Source organism: Maniola jurtina, chromosome 23 (assembly GCF_905333055.1).
Source record: "Maniola jurtina chromosome 23, ilManJurt1.1, whole genome shotgun sequence".
Classification (NCBI taxonomy): domain Eukaryota; kingdom Metazoa; phylum Arthropoda; class Insecta; order Lepidoptera; family Nymphalidae; genus Maniola; species Maniola jurtina.
The window spans coordinates 1,708,156-1,727,782 of NC_060051.1; the positions used below are offsets into that span (position 1 = coordinate 1,708,156).

Below are 19,627 nucleotides of genomic sequence, written 5' to 3' on the forward strand. Positions count from 1 at the left end.
ACTAACTTATCGACAGATTAGTTATATTGATTAATTATTATTTAAATATTTCGCCCGTAGTTACTTTTTGTGTTCTACCGGATTGGTAACAATAAAATTATTGTAAGCTCTCTGTACCGTTTTATTTTTTATATTCAATATATCAGTATATTTAAGACCGCAGATCCACTAAACTGGGCCGTGTTAAAGGGCCTTACATGTAAAAGCGCGGGAGAGTCCGGGCGCGGAGCTTGTATAGGGGCGTTGTAAACCCGGAGACTGCCTTGTTGGACTTGATCCAAAAATTTTGGTAAAATAATATAAAAGCAAAATATATGTGTTTTTATTACGAACTCTTTTGTTTTATTTCATTGTATAATAATAATTATAGGCTAAGGGGGTTTGTGCACTAATTCGATTCGTATGAATAAAAATATGATTCAAAGTGGCCATCATACAAAATGTAAGTGCGCTAATGCACTGATTAATTTCATTTTTGTATGGTTAGAGATTTGACATAAGTGGCAACTTACCTACTTAATCCGTGAAAAATGGCTTCTCACGCGCCATTTTATCATGGGAAAAGTACGATATTTGTCCTTATTTTAAAGAAAAACTGTGTTTTGACATGACAGTTGACCCATAGAGTTAAAATTGCGTATGAGAAGTCATTTTTAGGTTTCCGTACCTCAAAAGGAAAAATGGAACTAGGATCACTTTGTTGCCTGTCTGTCTGTCTGTCCGTCCGTCGTGTCTGTAAAGAAAACCTATAGGGTACTTCCCGTTGACCTAGAATTCTGAAAGGCAGTTAGGTTTTATTAAAGAAAGGTAAGTATTTTTAAACACAAAAATAAAACAATGGAAAGTTAATAATAAAATTTATTAATAAAAATATAATAATATCATTTTATACACTTAACATGACGAACAAGGCACTTGCACTTACGATTACAATAAAATAATATCATTAATGGCACATTAGTGTTAGTGCTTTACTGGACATCGATGTTTACTGGTTTTAGAGAATAAAGTAAAGTTGCAAACACATTGACCTGACGCAGCGTGTCGTGAATCTTGACCGGAGACAAACGTTTAAGAGGGCTCTCTCCGTCACTCGTTTCATACAATCGTAGTTCCAATTTCATTTGAATATTAAGCAACCAAAGTCCATGAAATTTTGCAGACATATTCTAGAAACTAATATCTATGTCTGTGGTTTTCCAGATTTCTGTTAAAATATTCTGTTTCAAAGTTATGCGGTCTTAAAAATTTACATACAAATCTTTGAGCCCCTGTAATTTTAAAACTACATATTTTTAGAAAAATCTAAAACACCACAGACACAGATATTAGTTTCTAGGATATGTCTGCAAAATTTCATGGACTTTGGTTGCTTAATATTCAAATGAAATTGGAACTACGATTGTATGAAACGAGTGGAAACGAGTGACGGAGAGAGCCCTGTTAAGAAAACATGAATCTAGATTCTAGCCTATGCATTGCAAGTTTCAACATGCAACGACACTGAAGTAATTTGTTTTCATCCTAATTAAACCTATTGTTATTACTTATTTGAGTAAAATTATTTTCATTAACATAATCTAGCGGAGTCTGACTTACTCATAAACATTTTATTTTAATTCCCTACCTACTCTTTTCTTTTAATTTAAATTCGCATTTTGAATCGCTGTTATTTTGGATCGCGGGAAAAACGTTTAAAATTACAATTTGGTTTGGTTAGTTAATATTTATTTAGACTTAGTTACTTAATTCATAACAACTAGGTATACCTATAATATAAAGAATACGGACATTTATACAAACAAAAAATTCTGTACCTAAATTTTATTAAATTTTGTAAAATTTGTTATTATAAAGGAAGAAAATAAAGAGAACATAATATTTTTATGACAATAGATGGCGTAGCTAGTATGACATCAAAAATATTATCAACAAAATTTAATCGTTATTTAAATACCTACCTACCTAATTACTTGTACCATCGAAGAGTTATTATTGAATATTTATTAATAAAAATGCAAGTACCGAAATTATACAAGTAGGTAAATTACATAAAACTGTATAAAGGTGCAAACACATTAGGCTGATGTAGCGTGTCGTGACTGTGGCGCGATAAAATGCGATCAGATATAAATGTAAAATGATAGATAAACTACAGTCATATAGTTTACAATATCATACTGAAGTTACCAAAAGGTGCGTTATAAACTTTTGACTTCTTAAGGCACAACGCTGACTCGCTGGGTGGCACTGTGCAGTTTAGTGAAGCCGAGGTGCAAAAATCTAGTATGAATTTCATTGTATAGAATTATCGAAAAAATTATATCAATCTTAAATACTATTAAATTTTCTTTATTTTGGCAAAACCGTGCTTGCTTTGAGTCTGTTGTGTTTTGGTTTTATTAGGTATACCTTACCTGTCTACCTAACCATGAATAACCATAGATATGTGCCTATATCATAGTATATCAAAAAGCTGTGTTGTTACCAATAAAAGACAACACTACATTACATTCCAGTAGAGACTGAAATGTAAGGAGAGTAGGACTTTGCTCAGACTAAGAAAGTTAAAAGGAGACAGATGTATATCTTCGACATGAACCTGTCTCATTTTAACTCTGACTCACAACACGCTACGACACTGCAATCTGTTTGCGGCAAGTGGAGTTTACACTTTACATAATAACGCAAGGCATGGCGCAGCAGAGTGGTAAGCAGATTGGTACAGCTGTTTTCTTCTCAGAATGCTTTTCCTTGCTGCGTGCGCCTGACTCGTATTCGTACATTCCCCGGCCGGAAGCGTAGGCGCCGCCGCCTTGCATCATTGCCTGGAAAGAGAAAGAAATTATTTTTAACTAGAAGATGTCCGCGACTTCGTGGATTTAGGTTTTAAAGATCCCGTGAGAACTCTTTAATTTTCCGGGATAAAAAGTAGCCTATGTCCATCCCCGAGATATAAGCTAACTCTATACTGAATTTTGTCAGAATCGGTTAAACGGGCCGTGAAAAGGTAGCAGACAGACGGACAGACACACTTTCGCATTTATAATATTATATAGTATGGAAAAGCACTTAGGTATGAAGAAATAATTGAGTGAAATTAAACTTCTTGAAAGAAAAAATATAATTTAGTAGAATTCTACTAACAATCTAGGTAACTACCTACTCTTATTAAAATATTCTACCGTAATGGACTTTTGAAATCTTAGCAAATTCCAATTGCAAAAAAGCGTGAAGAATTCTTCTGATAGCCAAAGCTATATTCTGCATTGCCAATACTGTAACATTTTTCTAGCAGAGATTAATGCAGTAGGTAGAGAGGGTATTCCAATTAAGTAGAATTTTACTAACGAACATCTGATCCAATGGGGGTCCATTGACTATATAGCTTATTTCTTAACAGAATCGACAAACCTTGGTTAGGAAAATATATTTTTAAGTAGAATTCTACTCACAGCAGACTGGTAGCCTCCACCGCTAGCGACGACTGGTGCATCCTTCTTCTCAAAAGGCACATGACCCGGTGGGTAGTATACCGCGGGACCGGCTACATTCCTGCTGCCGCCGATCGGTAGTGAAGGCTTCTTTGCGGTATCATTCTGGGCATTCTGAGCATTCTGGCTTAAGCTCTCGTGAGTTACTTCGACTTTACGACGGGTGATGCCATCCGGTTGGGTGGGGAACCGCTGTAAATTATCAAATATACAGTTAAATTCACCTAATGGTTAGTAATAACCGAATAAGCTTTGGAGGAAGTGCAAATCATTAAGGATCAATGTGAGATTTTAGATACTCTTAATACTTAGATACTTTAAAGAAAAATAAAAATGTTTAAGTCAGTAAGTAAAATGAGAAAGACAAATAATGCAAGAACAGTGAAAGCTTTGGTTTTGAATGACGAATATGCCACGGATAAGGAAGGCTATGAACTGGGTATGATGATGCATTTCAGGAAAGGTATATGTGTTCAATAGTGGACTCCGCAATTTGAAGTAAAGGTGATGGATGAAATGTAAAAATGTTATAGAAAGTCTTACCGCTTCAGGGAAGTCGGCGAGTAGGTCATCGAGTTTCTTGGGCGGTTGCTGCGTGCCACCCGATGGCGTGGCAGGACGTGGGAAGGGTGAGGGCGAAGGCGAGAGCGTGCGCGAGGGCGGGGGCGCGGGCGAGGGGTAGCGCTGCGACGAATTTTGCGACGAGTAGCTCGTCTCGCTGTATTTGTAGCTTGTTGGACCCTAAAAAAAGTAACGTGCAATTACAGCCCAAAAAATTCACAATTAAGTAATTACAATATAAACTTACTACAATAAAATCAACTTCAATAAAATGATAGATAGGTACTTAAAATCGAAATTCAGTATTTAACTATTTTGCTAATCGCATGATTGCCGTGGCCGAAATTCGGTCGAGATGACATTTACTATTAATTTTTTTTTTTTTAATAATATAAGCCATACTAAACATGACTCCCCTCCAACTAAGCGTAAAGCTTGTGCCAGGAGTGGGTACGAAATAGTGCAACGGGTGAGATTTGAACCGCCGACCTTTCGGAATTCATTCCGCTCCTCAACCGTTGAGCTATCGAGGCTCTAAATTAGTAATTATACCTATTTATGATTCTTACATGGGGGCCGTGTCCATTGTGTGGGTCGTTAGGCTGCGCAGGCAGGAGAGTGATGTTGGCGGGCGGCGGCGGGTACAACACGCGCTCACTCGTTACCTCTGACGACAAAAATTAAGAAATTGAAATACTTAGAACGATTTTTTATTCAAGTAAGATTAACTTTTGCAATTAAGTACACAAGCAGTGCTTTTGAATTATTTAGAGACTAGCTGATGCCCGCAGCTTCGCCCGCGTGGATTGGTCAGATCCCCTGCAGCATCAGGATTGAGGAGTTGGACTCCAAATTTTTTATGAAACAATGTCGCAAAGTTCCTCTATCGATTAAAAAAGAAATGACGCAAATCGGTTCAGAAATCTCGGAGATTTCGGTGTACATAGGTAGAAAAACACAACTCCCTTTTTGAAAGTCGGTTAAAAAAGTAGCCTATGTTACTCCCTGGTCAATCCTCTACTTGTCTGTGAAAATCCCGTCAAAATCGGTTCAGCCGTTCCCAAGATTAGCCTTTTCAAACAGACAGACAGACAGACAAAAATTTTAAAAACGTGTGATTCGGTTATAGTATCGTTCAAATAACCATATGACCTTAATATGCGGTAGTTATTTCGAAATTACAGACAGACACTCCAATTTTATTTATTATTAGTATTAGTATTAGTATTAGTATAAATTCTACAGAGAAAGATTTAATATTATGAAACGTATCGTCCACTTATTTACACGACGTAGGTACCTGACTAGCTGCGATAAATTGATGTTATTTAAATAGCGATAAAGGTTTAAAATTTTAGTAATTCCAATAAAATCTCAACCTTTTTAGTACAGTACTTAATGTTTTGCAGTAAGTAACTAATAGGTTAAGTGAGATTTTTATTAAATTATCACTTTAAAAGTTAGTTAATTTTATAATAAGTAGAATTCTACTACATTTTGCCTGATGAAAGTGCCGCCATCATGTTTAAGAATGTTTTATTAGTCAAAAAATTTACTGTTTTTACAGCATGCTAAACTTAAGTAGCATTCTACTTAAAATTAACTGTTGGCAGTCTACTGACCGTCGGTAGCGTGTGTGCGGTAGTGCAGCCGCGTGTTGCAGTGCGAGCAGTGCTGGCAGCCCCCCGCGGGAGGGGGAGCGGGGGCCGCGACCAACTTCACGGGGGTCGATGAGTTAGTGATCGTTGTTGTACTGGAAAGAAGATTACATTACTTAGGATAATAATATAGCACCTACTTCGTAAGTGTAGGTTTTGTGATATTGTTGCGGTCTCCATATAGACACTAGATGACATTACCTGCGTGTACCTACTCATAAGAAAGAACGGTACGCGAGGTTGAGATGGCGATCAGGATATGAGGCGGTGGGACGCCTCGTACGCTCACCCGCAACGGGGGTTGTGCGGGGCGTCCCCACCCCTGCCATCTCAACCTGCCGCGCACTATACATCCATCGCGCATGGCGACGAAGTAACTTACGACAAAGAAACTAGATGTCGCCAAAGATCTTTAGCCACACATCCTGAATCGCGCTAATGAAGTTCTCTCAACGGATACACAGATTCCAATGGATACAACGGCCTCTCTTCCTATTACTACTGAGCATCTAGATGCTTAATAATGCCTGCTACCATGTATAATACAATATAGTGTGCTGCAACCACAATAATGGTTAAATAATTGTGATTCTTACTCGTGCAGGACGTGCTCGTTGTGTGTGTGAGTGTGTGAGTGCTCGGGTATGGGCACACTGGTCGGGTCTTGGTCGGCGGGCACTTCGTAAGTGTAGGTTTTGACGGTGGTGGTCACTTTGTTCATGGGAGCACCCGGTCGCGGCAGCTGGAATAGAGAATTGGCATTAATATTGTATATCGCAAGCGTAGTGAGCGCAGTTTTTTTAGGAAACTGATTTTTTTTCATCAAATAACAGCTTTTAACCGGGATTTGAATGTTTGACTTCTTTCCACAGATAAAACAATTATTTTGTCAAAAGAAAAATAATATGTAGTTTGATTACTTATAAATAAATTTAATACTTTTAAATGATTAGGTATACCATAAAAATGGTCCTTCGAACTGGATCGCAACACATGTTGTATATTGCGATCCAGCGCAAGCGTAGTGAGCTCAATTTTTTAAGAATCAATGTTTCAGTCATCAGATAAGTAACTTTTAACCGGCATTTCACAGTTTTGTCTTTTTTCAACAAAAAAGTACGTAAGTAGATTGTTTCGTAAAAAGTTCCTAAAAAAATATGAAACCCTATTTTACACTTACCGTGCCGGTGGTGGATGACGTGTGGCAATGAGAGCAGATGGTGGGTGGTACCATTTGTGGTATCGCGGGAGACACCTGAGATGGCACCACTCGAGATTCTGCAACAATGCAATATTAAACATGAGATTTTCCGTTTTGCGAAGTTCTTGAAAAGTCTCCGCACATTATACATAGTTACCAATACTCCTGCCTGATCTCAACAGCGCGTGTGATGGTGGGAGGGGGAGGGACACCCCAGGAGGAGGACTCCAGCCTCTCCTTGTGCTTCAGCGTCGAGCACCTACTAGAGAGCACTTTGAGTCAATAGCCAGTAAACTCACCAGTTTTCTCCTCCCTGTAGACCTCCTGCCTGATCTCAGCAGCGCGTGTGATGGTGGGAGGAGGAGGGGCACCCCAGGAGGAGGACTCCAGCCTCTCCTCGTGCTTCAGCGTCGAGTAGCCGCTAGAGGGCGCTTTGGCGGGAACACTGAAGCAAGACATTGCACAATTATTAAAAACTCATAAACTGAGTGAATATTAATGCGAGTTTCACTGTTCATCGTTATTTTAGGACCTCGCTCAACCATAGGGGACCTTGAAGTTTAAAAATTTTATAACAGGATTTATTGTACAAAATAACAAAACTTTTTATGAAGAACCGCTCGCTTCGCTCGAACATCGCACTTTCTCACTTAAAACTACTTATCAATATAAAATACTTGTTAAAATATGAATTTTAAAAAAACAAAAATATATATTGTATTAGAATGCAACTCACCCCCTTCTGTAGTCAAATGATGTACTTTCAGCTGTATCTGAATTATAACCACCTGAAATATTATAATAATAAAACTCATGAATTTTTAAAATTACATGGTTAAAATGTTGTAACTTTTAAAATATCTAATATAATAAAAAGAAAACCCGAATGATAAATTGCTAATTAGGGATCATCTCAGAGAAAGGTGCGTTTGGAACCCTCACAGTTAGTTTTAAGTCGATATAAAATTAAATTTCGCCATCTGGTGACAGCAGAACTGGCTCATTTTTTGCGCAAAGGATCAGCCTGGCTGTTCAGCACAGAAACCTAGCACCCAGTATTCTTGGCACCATTCCACACAGGTATGATTTGTACAGTATTTAGCTTTAAGTTTTATTGTAACATTTTCAATTAAATTCCATTTATACTCGTCAATTATGCAGACATGAAGGTACGTACTCTTGTAAAGCTGTCGTTCTTGGTCCTTCTGCAAGTCGTCGAGAAGAGAGTCCAGTTCGTCGACATTCTGTGTCATTTCCTTCGTCGCTTTAGAGGTTTTCACTTTCAAGTATCCTGCCAAGGAGACATGACAATTTTAAAAATTTCACCTTTGAGCGCCTAAAAGGTGCCTAATTCACTCTTTTCTTCATAAACCTAAGTAATAAGTACAGAGACGTAGCGATGACTGACAACACCGTGGCCGTGGGGGACGTTGCATCAGTCAGGCGGTGAGGCCCCTAATTCGTTCGTCCCCTAGATCCATTTTTACAAAAGTAATGTACTTAACAGCTTTTTGCTTTATTGAAGTCCTATGGTAAAGATTTGTAATTGATTTTTACAGCTAAATCTGCTTCGATTAAAAGTATGTATTGCTAAAACAGACAGTTAGTCGGTCCTGCTTTTTACTTTAAAACAATTTTTTTAACTAAGAAAATCTTCTTTCTGTCTCTCAATCTAGGTTTGATTCAAATATCTAGATATTATTAGATTAAACCTAGATCAAATAGAGGCACTTAAAAGAGCCTCACGAGGCCCCATTAAGCGCGAGACTGTAGGCGAGGGCACACTTCGCCCCCGCCTAGCTACGCTACTGAATAAGTGTATGAATACAAGAGTATATAGGTAGTCGAAAAATCCATATTCCATAGGGTACTCTGTACCTGGGGTAGAGCTGGTGGTTTCATAGTTATACGTCCGGGTGCCAGTGCCGATGGCAGGCAGTTCCCTCTCCTCGCGTTCGTAGTAGTACGTAGTGCTCTCAGCCTTTGGCAAGGTCTTGGGTGGGACTGAGTATTCCTGGAACAGGCGAAACGAACCTTGCAAAATCTTTACATTTTTATATCAATGAAACTTTGGGCACTTTAAAACACGTTTCGCAATCTTGGAAAAGATGGAAGAGGCGAAATAAAGTTGGTGGGGTATCCAATTGGAAGACATCCTGTTGAAAGATCGCAGAAGCTTGTAAAATAACTGCAATTAGTTATTAATTATTAAAGGTTCAGAATTCAGATCCCTTTAGGTTACCTACTTTTCTTATTAATTATCTTTGGAGGAGGAAAATTCTCCTAACTTCTGCTGACAGGGCGTCTACCCGACTTTCAGACTAAAAATTGAACATTTTTCTATTCAGATATAAGTTACCCATTGACTGCAATCTCACCTGATGGTAAGGGATGATGATTGAAGCGGCCTAAGGTTTTTTTTTCTTTTTCTCTTTCTGCTCTCCTCATCATTTATCTTTGGTACAAGATAGCTCAAACTCACCTCGACAGTATGCAGATCCTTTCGATCGTATTTTCCGGAGGGGTGCTTCTCCTCCTTATACTCATAGTGGTACTCTCTCGCCCCTCCCCCTCTACCTAGAGAGTCCAGCTTGCTGCCTTTCGGGATCAGTTCGGATTTTATCATATCTGCAATCAATAAAAAATTTGTGAGTACCTATTGGTATTTTTTGGTTTCTATGAAAAACGGAACCCGTATAGAATCACTCGAGTGTCTTTGTCCTATCTGTCTTTCACAGCCAGTTTGTTCCAAATCTATTCTGTGACCCCAAACATGTATGTAACTAGCAAGCAGAAGTGGCAATGGGCAGGTTATGTCTCTCGCAGAACCGACGGTTGATGGGGTAGACGTGTTCGAGTGGAGACCGCGTACCGGTAAGCGCAGTGTGGGACGACTTCCAGCCCGCAGGACCGATGACCTGAAGAAGGTGGCGGGGAGCGGGTGGATGAGGAAGGCGGGGGACCGTGTTTGGTGGCGCGCTTTTGGAAAGGCCTATGTCCAGCAGTGGACGCATACACGCTGATGAAATGGAAAACACGTAGGTATCTGAAACCTTCTCCATGTGAGTTCAACTCGCCCGGTTGTTTAAATATTGTTTGCAGTCAACTGGTTGCTCTACTGGCCCGATCCGGGATTCAAACCCGGGACCTCATGACCCGCAGCCAAGTAAGCTAGTCACTAGACCAACTAGGCAATCCAGTTTTAGCTAGCCCTGGCTAGTTTGATTCTAATGCTAGGCATCATAGATACATATGTACGTACCAAATTGTTCGTCTGTGTATGGCACATTGCCCCGGGAGCTGGAATACTCCTTGTACTCCTTGTGCTTGCTGTACGACTTGGTGGCCATGGTCCACTTGCTGTGCTACCTGAAACAAACAAATATGGATATTATTATTATTTATTTATTATTTTATTGTATTTACATAATTCTTACAACTATTTACATTGTATTCTTAGCGCCCTGAAGTCTTGGCGACTTGTCTGGTCTATTAATAATAATAACTAGCCGATGCCCGCGACTTCGCCCGCGTGGATTTAGGTTTTTCGAAATCCCGTGGGAACTCTTTGGTTTTCCGGGATAAAAAGTAGCCTATGTGCTAATCCAGGATATTATCTATCTCCATTCCGAATTTCAGCCAAATCCATCCAGTAGTTTTTGCGTGAAGGAGTAACAAACATACACACACACACACACACACATACACACACACACATACAAACTTTCGCCTTTATAATATTACTATGATACTGTGATAGGTCGCGTAAAGCAGCTGGAGGAGGAAGGCTGAGGAACCTTTCTATTCAACTGGGGTCTGGGGTCGGCAAGTAATTTTAAGTGGGGTCCGAATACTCTTGAAATCTTTTATCGAGGTCCAGAAAAAAATGCGAAAAATTACACCGACGTCGGTCTTGAGACAGTTATTATTGTCTAGTTCACGTGCAGATGAACAGCAAATGCGAAAATCATAATCCTACCAAAGTACATAATATTATCAAGCAAAATGTGTAAAGATTAAACTTTTTGATTTAATTAATTCATAAGTATTAAAAATATTCAGCGGTCCAAGATTAGACCGCGGTCCGCCTGCAGTTGCCGACCACTGCTGTCGGTTCGTGAGGTACAGCACGCTGACAGACAGACGGATAGACGGACAGCGGAGGGTTAGGAATATAGGCTCCCTTCGCGTACTACTTAAGTAATTTATTTGGAAAATAAAACATGTAAATTCTTTGACTATTTAGTAAAGCATATTTTATATAGAAGGAAACTCTACAGGCATCTTTGCAACTGGTTTAGAGAGGTATCTACTTAGGTACTTTGTAAAGAGCAAGTCACTAATTGTCAAGTGGCATTTGCAACATTAGCATCCCACGCGATTGTTATAATGGCGCCTGCCTGCGCCACATTTCACCATTGCAGTCTAGACTAATAGTAAAATCTAGTAAAAACTAAAATATTACTATAAAACTTAAAGCTAGCCTTATCTAATTACTAAGTATCTTAGAAAAGTATACAAATCTTGCCCCCGTGGAAAGGTGCCAAGAATACTGGCTGCATTTCCGCGCTGGACAGCCAGGCTCATCCGTTGCGCAAAAAAAGAGCCAGCCCTTCTGTCACCCGATAGAGCTATAATCGCGATGAAAATATGTCTCGTAATTTTTTTTTCTCCAGTGTGCGTCAGTGGTGAAGTGCTAGAACGTACCACAGAAGCTTGAAATCAGGAAGTTCTGACTGACAGCGAACTTCGATTTGAGGACCACATACTTATAGTAGCCCGATCCTGTTTAACTATAAACTTAAAAAATTCTTTACCGTATATGTAATTTTCTTGCTACCGACACTAACGTTAATTCTCTCCAGATTGAACAACGCCAACGCACTGTAATTTTAATACTCTTTGAGGGAACTCTCGGTTTGATTGATCATTACATCAAAATATAACAAGTGTAAATAAAAAATTAATAACACCCCCGACAAGTGAAGGTTACAGTAACTAGAAAGGAGCTGATAACTTTCAAACTAAATTAATATCGGTTCATTAGTTTAGGAGCTACGATGCCATAGACAGATACACAGATACACACGTCAAACTTATAACACCCCTCTTTTTGGGTCGTGGGTTAATAAATAGGCTATAGGTAGCGTGAAATCGAATTTCGAAGTGGAAACTTTTTCATTTGATTTTTTAATGAACTGCCTATTTTATGTACCTAATTTTATGTAAGCTAAAATCATGTAAGGTTATTTTTAAAAAGTTGATTTGAGTTGTCAAAAATAATATAAAATTATTAATTTAGCTGATGAAGGTAGTTTGGTAAAATCGATATTTGGCTCATTCGATGTCATACAATCTGTTACTAGGAGGCCAACAAGATTGAACTTGCATAAATACGGGTGTTTTGAAGGTTTTAGTTCAGTCTCCTTCTGAGATTCGGAGCGATATCGCATATTTTCGGTATTTGGGTTGTGAACTGGATAATTAGATGTTGTGATAGCAATCACGCTCTAATTAAATTATTTATTTTGGCATTAGTTTGTTTAGATTAAAACTCTCGGATAACCTGGCACATTAAACTTGTGTTTTTTTTGTGTTGGTTTTGGAGAGGACATTCCAATAATTCGATAAAAATATTTAAATAATACCTGCTTTTCTGAGTGACGCCTATAATTCAGAAGTGGGATGTGTCTCACGTTGTCTTAATTTCGCTTTGGTATCTTTTTGTAAACAACCCACATTTGATTAAAATTTTTATTGAGTTTGATTTGGTGATTAAAATTTTTAGATTTTTTAATAATTTAGTCTTTTAGTGGAATAAACGAAGCATTTTCGTCGGAAGTCCTCAGAAACAGCACCGATTTTGATGATTTTTTTTTTAAATTCTTGTTTTTTATACATTATTTAAAATCAGAAACGTTTCGAAGCGGGGAAATAATTTTTTATCCATATGTGCGATATTTATACACGAAGTCCAGAAAAACGCTACCTTCTCTTTGAGAAGTTGTAGAGGAGGTCAAATACTACAAATGACCTCTAAACACTAATGGGTAAAAAACGCCCGTTTTTGAGTTATTGATCGTTTTCAGAAAAATACGTATTTATTTCTTTTAAAATTCATTTTAAAAAAAGTAAGGCATATTGCCGACTTTTTATTTAATTCCTAAGTACTAGACATCTCAATTAATAATTGTGAATTCTAAAATAAAAATAATCTTTGTAGGTTCCCCGGTTAGGGATCCAAGACTGTACCAGTTTCATAATTTCTATTGGGCTACTTTGCCAAAAACGCTATTTTTTTTTCAAAGTTACAGAAATTTTTGGCCTGCAAATTATTTGCAAAGTTTCTACACTTTTTCAGCTATCTAATGATGTACAAAACTTTAAAATAAGTTGAAAATTAGCTTAAAAAAATGATAAAATAATAGCACAAGGGAGAAATTTCTTAACGCTTAAATTTTAAACAAATCGTTCCTATCGATCAATTGAGCTATCCCGTGGCCGATTTTATGATCAGACTTGACCAAATCACATATTCACAGTAAATTGTTACCTCTTTCTAAGTAGAGACTACCTCTAAACAAAGAAAAAACGATTTGTTTAAAATTTAAGCGTTAAGAAATTTCTTCCTTGTGCTATTATTTTATCGTTTTTTTAGCTAATTTTCAACTTATTTTAAAGTTTTGTACATTATTAGATAGCTGAGAATGTGTAGAAGCTTTGAAAATAATTTGCAGGCCAAAAACTTTTCTGTAACTGTAAAAAAAAATAGCATTTTTGGCAAAGTAACCCAATAGAAATTATGAAACTGGTACAGTCTTGGATCCCTAACCGGGGAACCTACAAAGATTATTTTTATTTTAGAATTCACAATTATTAATTGAGATGTCTAGTACTTAGAAATTAAATAAAAAGTCGGCAATATGCCTTACTTTTTTTTAAATGAATTTTAAAAGAAATAAATACGTATTTTTCTGAAAACGATCAATAACTCAAAAAAGGGCGGATTTTACCCATAAGTGTTTAGAGGTCATTTGTAGCATTTGACCTCCTCTACAACTTCTCAAAGAGAAGGTAGCGTTTTTCTGGACTTCGTGTATAAATATCGCACATATGGATAAAAAAATTATTTCCCCGCTTTAAAACGTTTCTGATTTTAAATAATGTATAAAAAACAAGAATTTAAAAAAAAAAAATCATCAAAATCGGAGCTGTTTCTGAGGACTTCCTAAGATTGGCTATTTTACGGCTTTATTTACTCCACTATTTTGTGAATTGGAAAGTAATTTGCAATGAGTGGTTCAGATTTTGTATACATCGAATGAGAAGTTAGTTGTTTGGATTTATTGTTGACTTGATATTAAAACTGAGAGTTCGGCAGTTCAGGGATAGGTTTTAATAATTTGACGGAGGGCAGGATAGCCCATGATTTGGATTTGACTTAGGGCAAGGAAGCCCGCGACTGACATGACAAGATTATTTAGAAACACGAGGGCGTGTTAAATTCAGGACGGCCGAACTGTAAGGTTATTTTTAAAAAGTTGATTTGAGTTGTCAAAAATAATATAAAATTATTAATTTAGCTGATGAAGGTAGTTTGGTAAAATCGATATTTGGCTCATTCGATGTCATACAATCTGTTACTAGGAGGCCAACAAGATTGAACTTGCATAAATACGGGTGTTTTGAAGGTTTTAGTTCAGTCTCCTTCTGAGATTCGGAGCGATATCGCATATTTTCGGTATTTGGGTTGTGAACTGGATAATTAGATGTTGTGATAGCAATCACGCTCTAATTAAATTATTTATTTTGGCATTAGTTTGTTTAGATTAAAACTCTCGGATAACCTGGCACATTAAACTTGTGTTTTTTTTGTGTTGGTTTTGGAGAGGACATTCCAATAATTCGATAAAAATATTTAAATAATACCTGCTTTTCTGAGTGACGCCTATAATCATTTGCCCAAAAATGGTTCGCCCAAACTTTGTTCAAAGCAAACTTACATATTCCCACATTATCATATTATGACCATATGATGACGTCATGTTTCCTGCAAAACCTATCTTTATGGCCAACGCGACCTGCCTTTGTATGCTAATTCTTATTTGCCAATTGTTTAGATAAAAATAATATTTAAGGACGCAGACACTAAACCTGAAAATGGAATTCCGCATGCGGAAAAACCCTGTAAAAACATTTTTTATTGAAAGATTTTTTTAATTATTCGGGTAAGCATGTGTTTGTTTGTTTATGTAATGTCCGCTGGGCAAATTTTTTCGTATAAACTATAGCTTATCCCGGACCTTTACAACGAATCAATTCATCAAAATCAGCCCAGTTTAGACGCTACGGTGGAACTTGGGTTGTTATTTTAAGGGTGGAACACACAGAATCTAGATACAAACATACATACATACATACCTACATACATACATAGACTGCTAAAATCATAACCCTTCCTTTTGGCTTTGCCGTAGTCGGGTCATAAAGGCCTATCTAAGGTTACTCCTATTAATGTAACATCACGTAGGACAACCTAGTCACTTTATCTGTCATGGAAGATGACATGCAACACTTCCGCATAAGGAGCTCAGATGTGGACGAATCCTAATCTGTCATCGCTCTAATAATAATAGTAATCCTTTTGAATTATTAATTAGCTAATCAATCAATACATAAATTAATTAAACTCGGGTTTTGATGAAGTCTTCGCAAGACATAGTTATAAATAGTTTTTTAAATATAGCGTAAGTATTATGAGTCTGAGATATATCTTAACTACCTACTTAACTTTTACTTTTCAAATCTTTCGTTTTACATTCTTGAAAACTCAATATTTACAAATCACACTGATATAATAAAGGCGAAACTTTGTATATGTGCGTGTGAAACTTCTTAAGTATTTTTGTTTTAGTAATACTTACATGGATGGCCATAGCCAGAAATTGATTTCGCCCATGGGATTTTTTTACCGGTCAGTAAAATTTTATCTTTTAATTCAACCACGGCCGAAGCCTTCCACCAGATCAGACCAGAGACAATTTAGTAATTATTTTCCAAATCATCCCTGCCGGGAATCGAACCTGGGACCACCCAATAATAAAACCACTGCGCTCACCAGCCAGAGAGGTCGCCAATTATGAAATTCTCACTAGATACTCGTACGAACCCGCGCAGCATCTGTTAAAAAAATCTTTGATCTCTGAATGTTATTTATTTTCGCCTGGGAGCTACTTTCATTCAGAACACCAGGTTACTAATTAGACAAATTAGTCAAATATCTTACACATTTGCAACCTTCTCCCATTGACTTAAGGTTTGTTTCTTATTATTTCAGAATCGTTATGGTTTGTAAGTAGATGAAAAAATAGTTCAATGCGTTAGATTCAGAGTTCAAGTATTTATATGGCTGCCCTAAATCAGAACTCAGTAAGTGATCTGAATTTTAAAGATGAAAAGTTATTCGAGAATATAGGTACCTACCATAATTTTTAAGTAGTTGACTTGCCACCACTTCGCCCGGGTAGGCTTACCTGTTCCATAGATTTTTTTTTTTTTTTTTTTTTTTTTTTTTTTCTTACCATAAAGCTCCATTATATAATGGTAGCTTTATTCCTACTACGATCTAGCCTATGGGCTAATTAGTAATTTTATTCTAGCTTAAACTTCTACTTATGAATAATTTCTAAATCTAATTTCAGTCCAATAACTGTCCTTAGTTTATTCTAATATGCTTACGGTCCACTATGTTATTGCGACCTAGATAAAAATAAAGTAGCACAAACACTATTACACAATCACTGCATTTATGCACTTTTTAACACTAGTTCGAACGGCTTGGTTCGTTTGAGTCTTCTTTTTATGTCCAAGTTATCTAGAAGCTTCACAGCCTCGAGATTAACGTGATGATGAAGTCGATGTTGGTGAGCTTCTGCGAACTTTTGGATGACTTTGTATACGAACTCTATCTTAAGGTCCCTGTGGAGATCGTGATTTCTTACATACCAGGGTGCATTTGTTATTTCCCGGAGTACTTTATTCTGGAATCTCTGTATTACTTGTACATTGGTCGATTTAGTACACCCCCAGAGTTGTATACCATACGTCCATACAGGCATCAGAATTTGCTTGTATAGCATAAGTTTATTATTTATAGAGAGTGTTGAGTGCCTTCCAAGCAGCCAATACATTTTTTTATAACGTAGTTCCAGCTCCTCGCGTTTCTTTTTAACATGAGCTTTCCATCGAAGCTTTGCGTCTAGCGTCATACCTAAGTACTTTGCTGTATTTACATATGGAATAAGTTGCCGATTTAGATAAATCGGGTGATATTTCGGTCGCTTATTGGTAAAATCTATATGCATTGATTTCGATTCGTTAAGCTTAATTCGCCACTTTATAGTCCATTCGTTAACTTTATTTATGGCAACTTGAACTTTTTCCACTGCTTCTTCGTGACTTTCACCAGTTCCTATAATCGCAGTGTCATCAGCGAATGTTGCAATGGTATTATTTTCTAGTGCTGGAATATCACAGGTGTACAATAAGTACAGGACCGGACCTAAGACACTTCCTTGTGGTACCCCAGCTTTAATTTCCTTGAGTTCAGAATACGCATCTTCTTGACGAACTCTAAACCATCTGTTTGAAATGTATGATTCAAGGATATCTGCAAATGACTTTGGTAGCATATTTCTGAGTTTATAGATAAGCCCTTCGTGCCACACTTTATCAAAAGCTTGCGCTACATCTAAGAAAACTGTAGAACACACTTTCTTATTTTCTAATGATTTCTCTATTATATCAGTTATTCTGTGGACTTGATCTATCGTTGAGTGTTTTTCTCGGAATCCAAACTGATGATCTGGTATTAATTTTCTATCTTCTAGTACGGGTTTTAGTCTCTTGAGTAATAATTTTTCAAACAACTTTGAAATAACTGGTAATAAAGAGATTGGTCTATATGATGTTGTTTCATGGGGTGGTTTCCCCGGTTTGGCAATCATAATGACTTCAGCAACTTTCCATAACTCAGGTACATGTCTCAGTCTGAATGACGCATTTATGAGATTGGTAAGTTTCACTAAAGCTTTCCGAGGTAGGTTTTTTAAAATTTCTCCAGTAATGAGATCGTATCCTGGAGATTTTTTTTTGCTTAAATTGAACTTTATTTCTTCAGATACTTCTTTTGGTGTCACAAGTCTGATATTTTGCCGATCATCTTGTCTTTCTTCATTCTCACTAAGATCAAGTGAATGGCCCTCATTTGGTTGGAATATATCTTCCAGATGCTGAGCGAATCTATTAGCTTTTTGAATGTTATTGATAGCCCATTTTCCGTTTGAGTCTTTAAGTGGTGGTATATGTGTGATGGGTCTTTTTAGATTTTCCGTTGCTTTCCAAAGAGAATAGTCAGTTTCTCGATCATTGGTCAAGCTTCGTAGGTAATCATTTAACTTATTTTCGTTATGACTTTTGATTGCTTTCTTGATTGTTTTCGCGAGTTTGTTAAGTGTTGTTTTGTCTTCTGGCGATCTCGAGGCATGCCATTTTTTTCTTTGCTTTCTCTTTATTCTAATAAGGTGGATAATTTCCTTCGGATAGGTGGCACCCTTACTCCATTTTTTAATGAATGGCGTATTGTTCCAGGCTGATTTTTGTATGTCTGTAATAAATTTGGCTACTTCCAAATTTAGCTGGTCTGGGCATTTTAAGGGGACCTTTAGGTTTATAATATTGGCTAACTCTATTTTAAAGCTCTCCCAGTCTGTATTGTTATTCACAAGAGTGAGCTTGCTTTCCTTGAATGCAATGTTATGTTTATCCAATATTAACAATATTGGCGAATGGTCCGAATTCATGTCGTATTTTCCTTCAATATTTAGGTACTTTGGTGAGATATTCTTAGATATAAAGAAATCTATCAGATCTGGGGTTTTTCGAGGATCAGTAGGCCAATAGGTCGGCATACCAGTACTGATCACGTCGCATCTTAGGTCTTTAATCGCACTCAACAATTCTTTTCCTTTTGTTGTTGTTAGTCTAGAGCCCCAGAAAATATTTTTGGCGTTAAAATCGCCACCAATTATAAATCTGTGTCCATATTGACTCAAGAATCTTGTGTATTCATATTTTTTTAGAGAATGCCGTGGTGGGCAGTATATGGCTACTATTGTAATTGGGTATCGTTCTGTTTTGATATTTACTGCCACTGCTTGGATTTCTAACTCCTCATGTTTACTTTCTTCGTAATGGGAAATATTCTCTTTTATTATAACAGCACTACCTCCTCTGGCTGAATTATTGGGATGTAGGGCATGGTATACTTTATATCCTTTAAATTTGATATAGGATTCTTTTGTAAAATGTGTTTCGGAGATCAGACATATGTCGATATTTTCAGTATCTAGGACTACTTGTAGCTCATATTGATGTTGGAATAGTCCATTAGAATTCCATGCCAATATTTTTAGTTCCTTTCCCATTATTTGGTTTTAAAGGGAGCTTTGTTATTGCTTTTTTCAAGTTTTCGCAAGCGATCATCAAATGATGACAATAGTTTTAGGATCTCGTCTAGTTTATTTGAGGTAGGATCGCTCGTGTTATTACTGTCGGACATTTTATTTGATGCTACTTGTGCATATGTTACCTTTTTATTAGGATTTTCTTTGTTGATTTCGGCAAGTCGGTTCTTAATAGCTGGAGTTTGTTTT

General features: G+C 37.0%; 1 protein-coding gene across 2 annotated transcripts in view; it reads right to left on the reverse strand.

Annotated features, from left to right (window-relative positions):
* Positions 1 to 1,338: 1,338 nt before the first annotated feature.
* The window catches only part of LOC123877435 (formin-like protein 6), a 44,236-nt gene continuing 25,947 nt past the window's right edge, over positions 1,339 to 19,627 (reverse strand). For both annotated transcript variants that reach the window (XM_045924231.1, XM_045924232.1), the window contains 13 exons: positions 10,177 to 10,283; positions 9,397 to 9,542; positions 8,793 to 8,928; positions 8,092 to 8,205; positions 7,651 to 7,702; positions 7,214 to 7,359; positions 6,894 to 6,991; positions 6,310 to 6,455; positions 5,678 to 5,808; positions 4,625 to 4,722; positions 4,038 to 4,235; positions 3,456 to 3,686; positions 1,339 to 2,828 (listed from right to left, as the gene is read on the reverse strand). In XM_045924231.1, the coding sequence (XP_045780187.1) occupies positions 2,676 to 2,828; positions 3,456 to 3,686; positions 4,038 to 4,235; positions 4,625 to 4,722; positions 5,678 to 5,808; positions 6,310 to 6,455; positions 6,894 to 6,991; positions 7,214 to 7,359; positions 7,651 to 7,702; positions 8,092 to 8,205; positions 8,793 to 8,928; positions 9,397 to 9,542; positions 10,177 to 10,264 (1,737 nt within the window). In that variant the 5' untranslated portion in view covers positions 10,265 to 10,283 and the 3' untranslated portion in view covers positions 1,339 to 2,675. The remainder of the gene's footprint in view (positions 2,829 to 3,455; positions 3,687 to 4,037; positions 4,236 to 4,624; positions 4,723 to 5,677; positions 5,809 to 6,309; positions 6,456 to 6,893; positions 6,992 to 7,213; positions 7,360 to 7,650; positions 7,703 to 8,091; positions 8,206 to 8,792; positions 8,929 to 9,396; positions 9,543 to 10,176; positions 10,284 to 19,627) is intronic.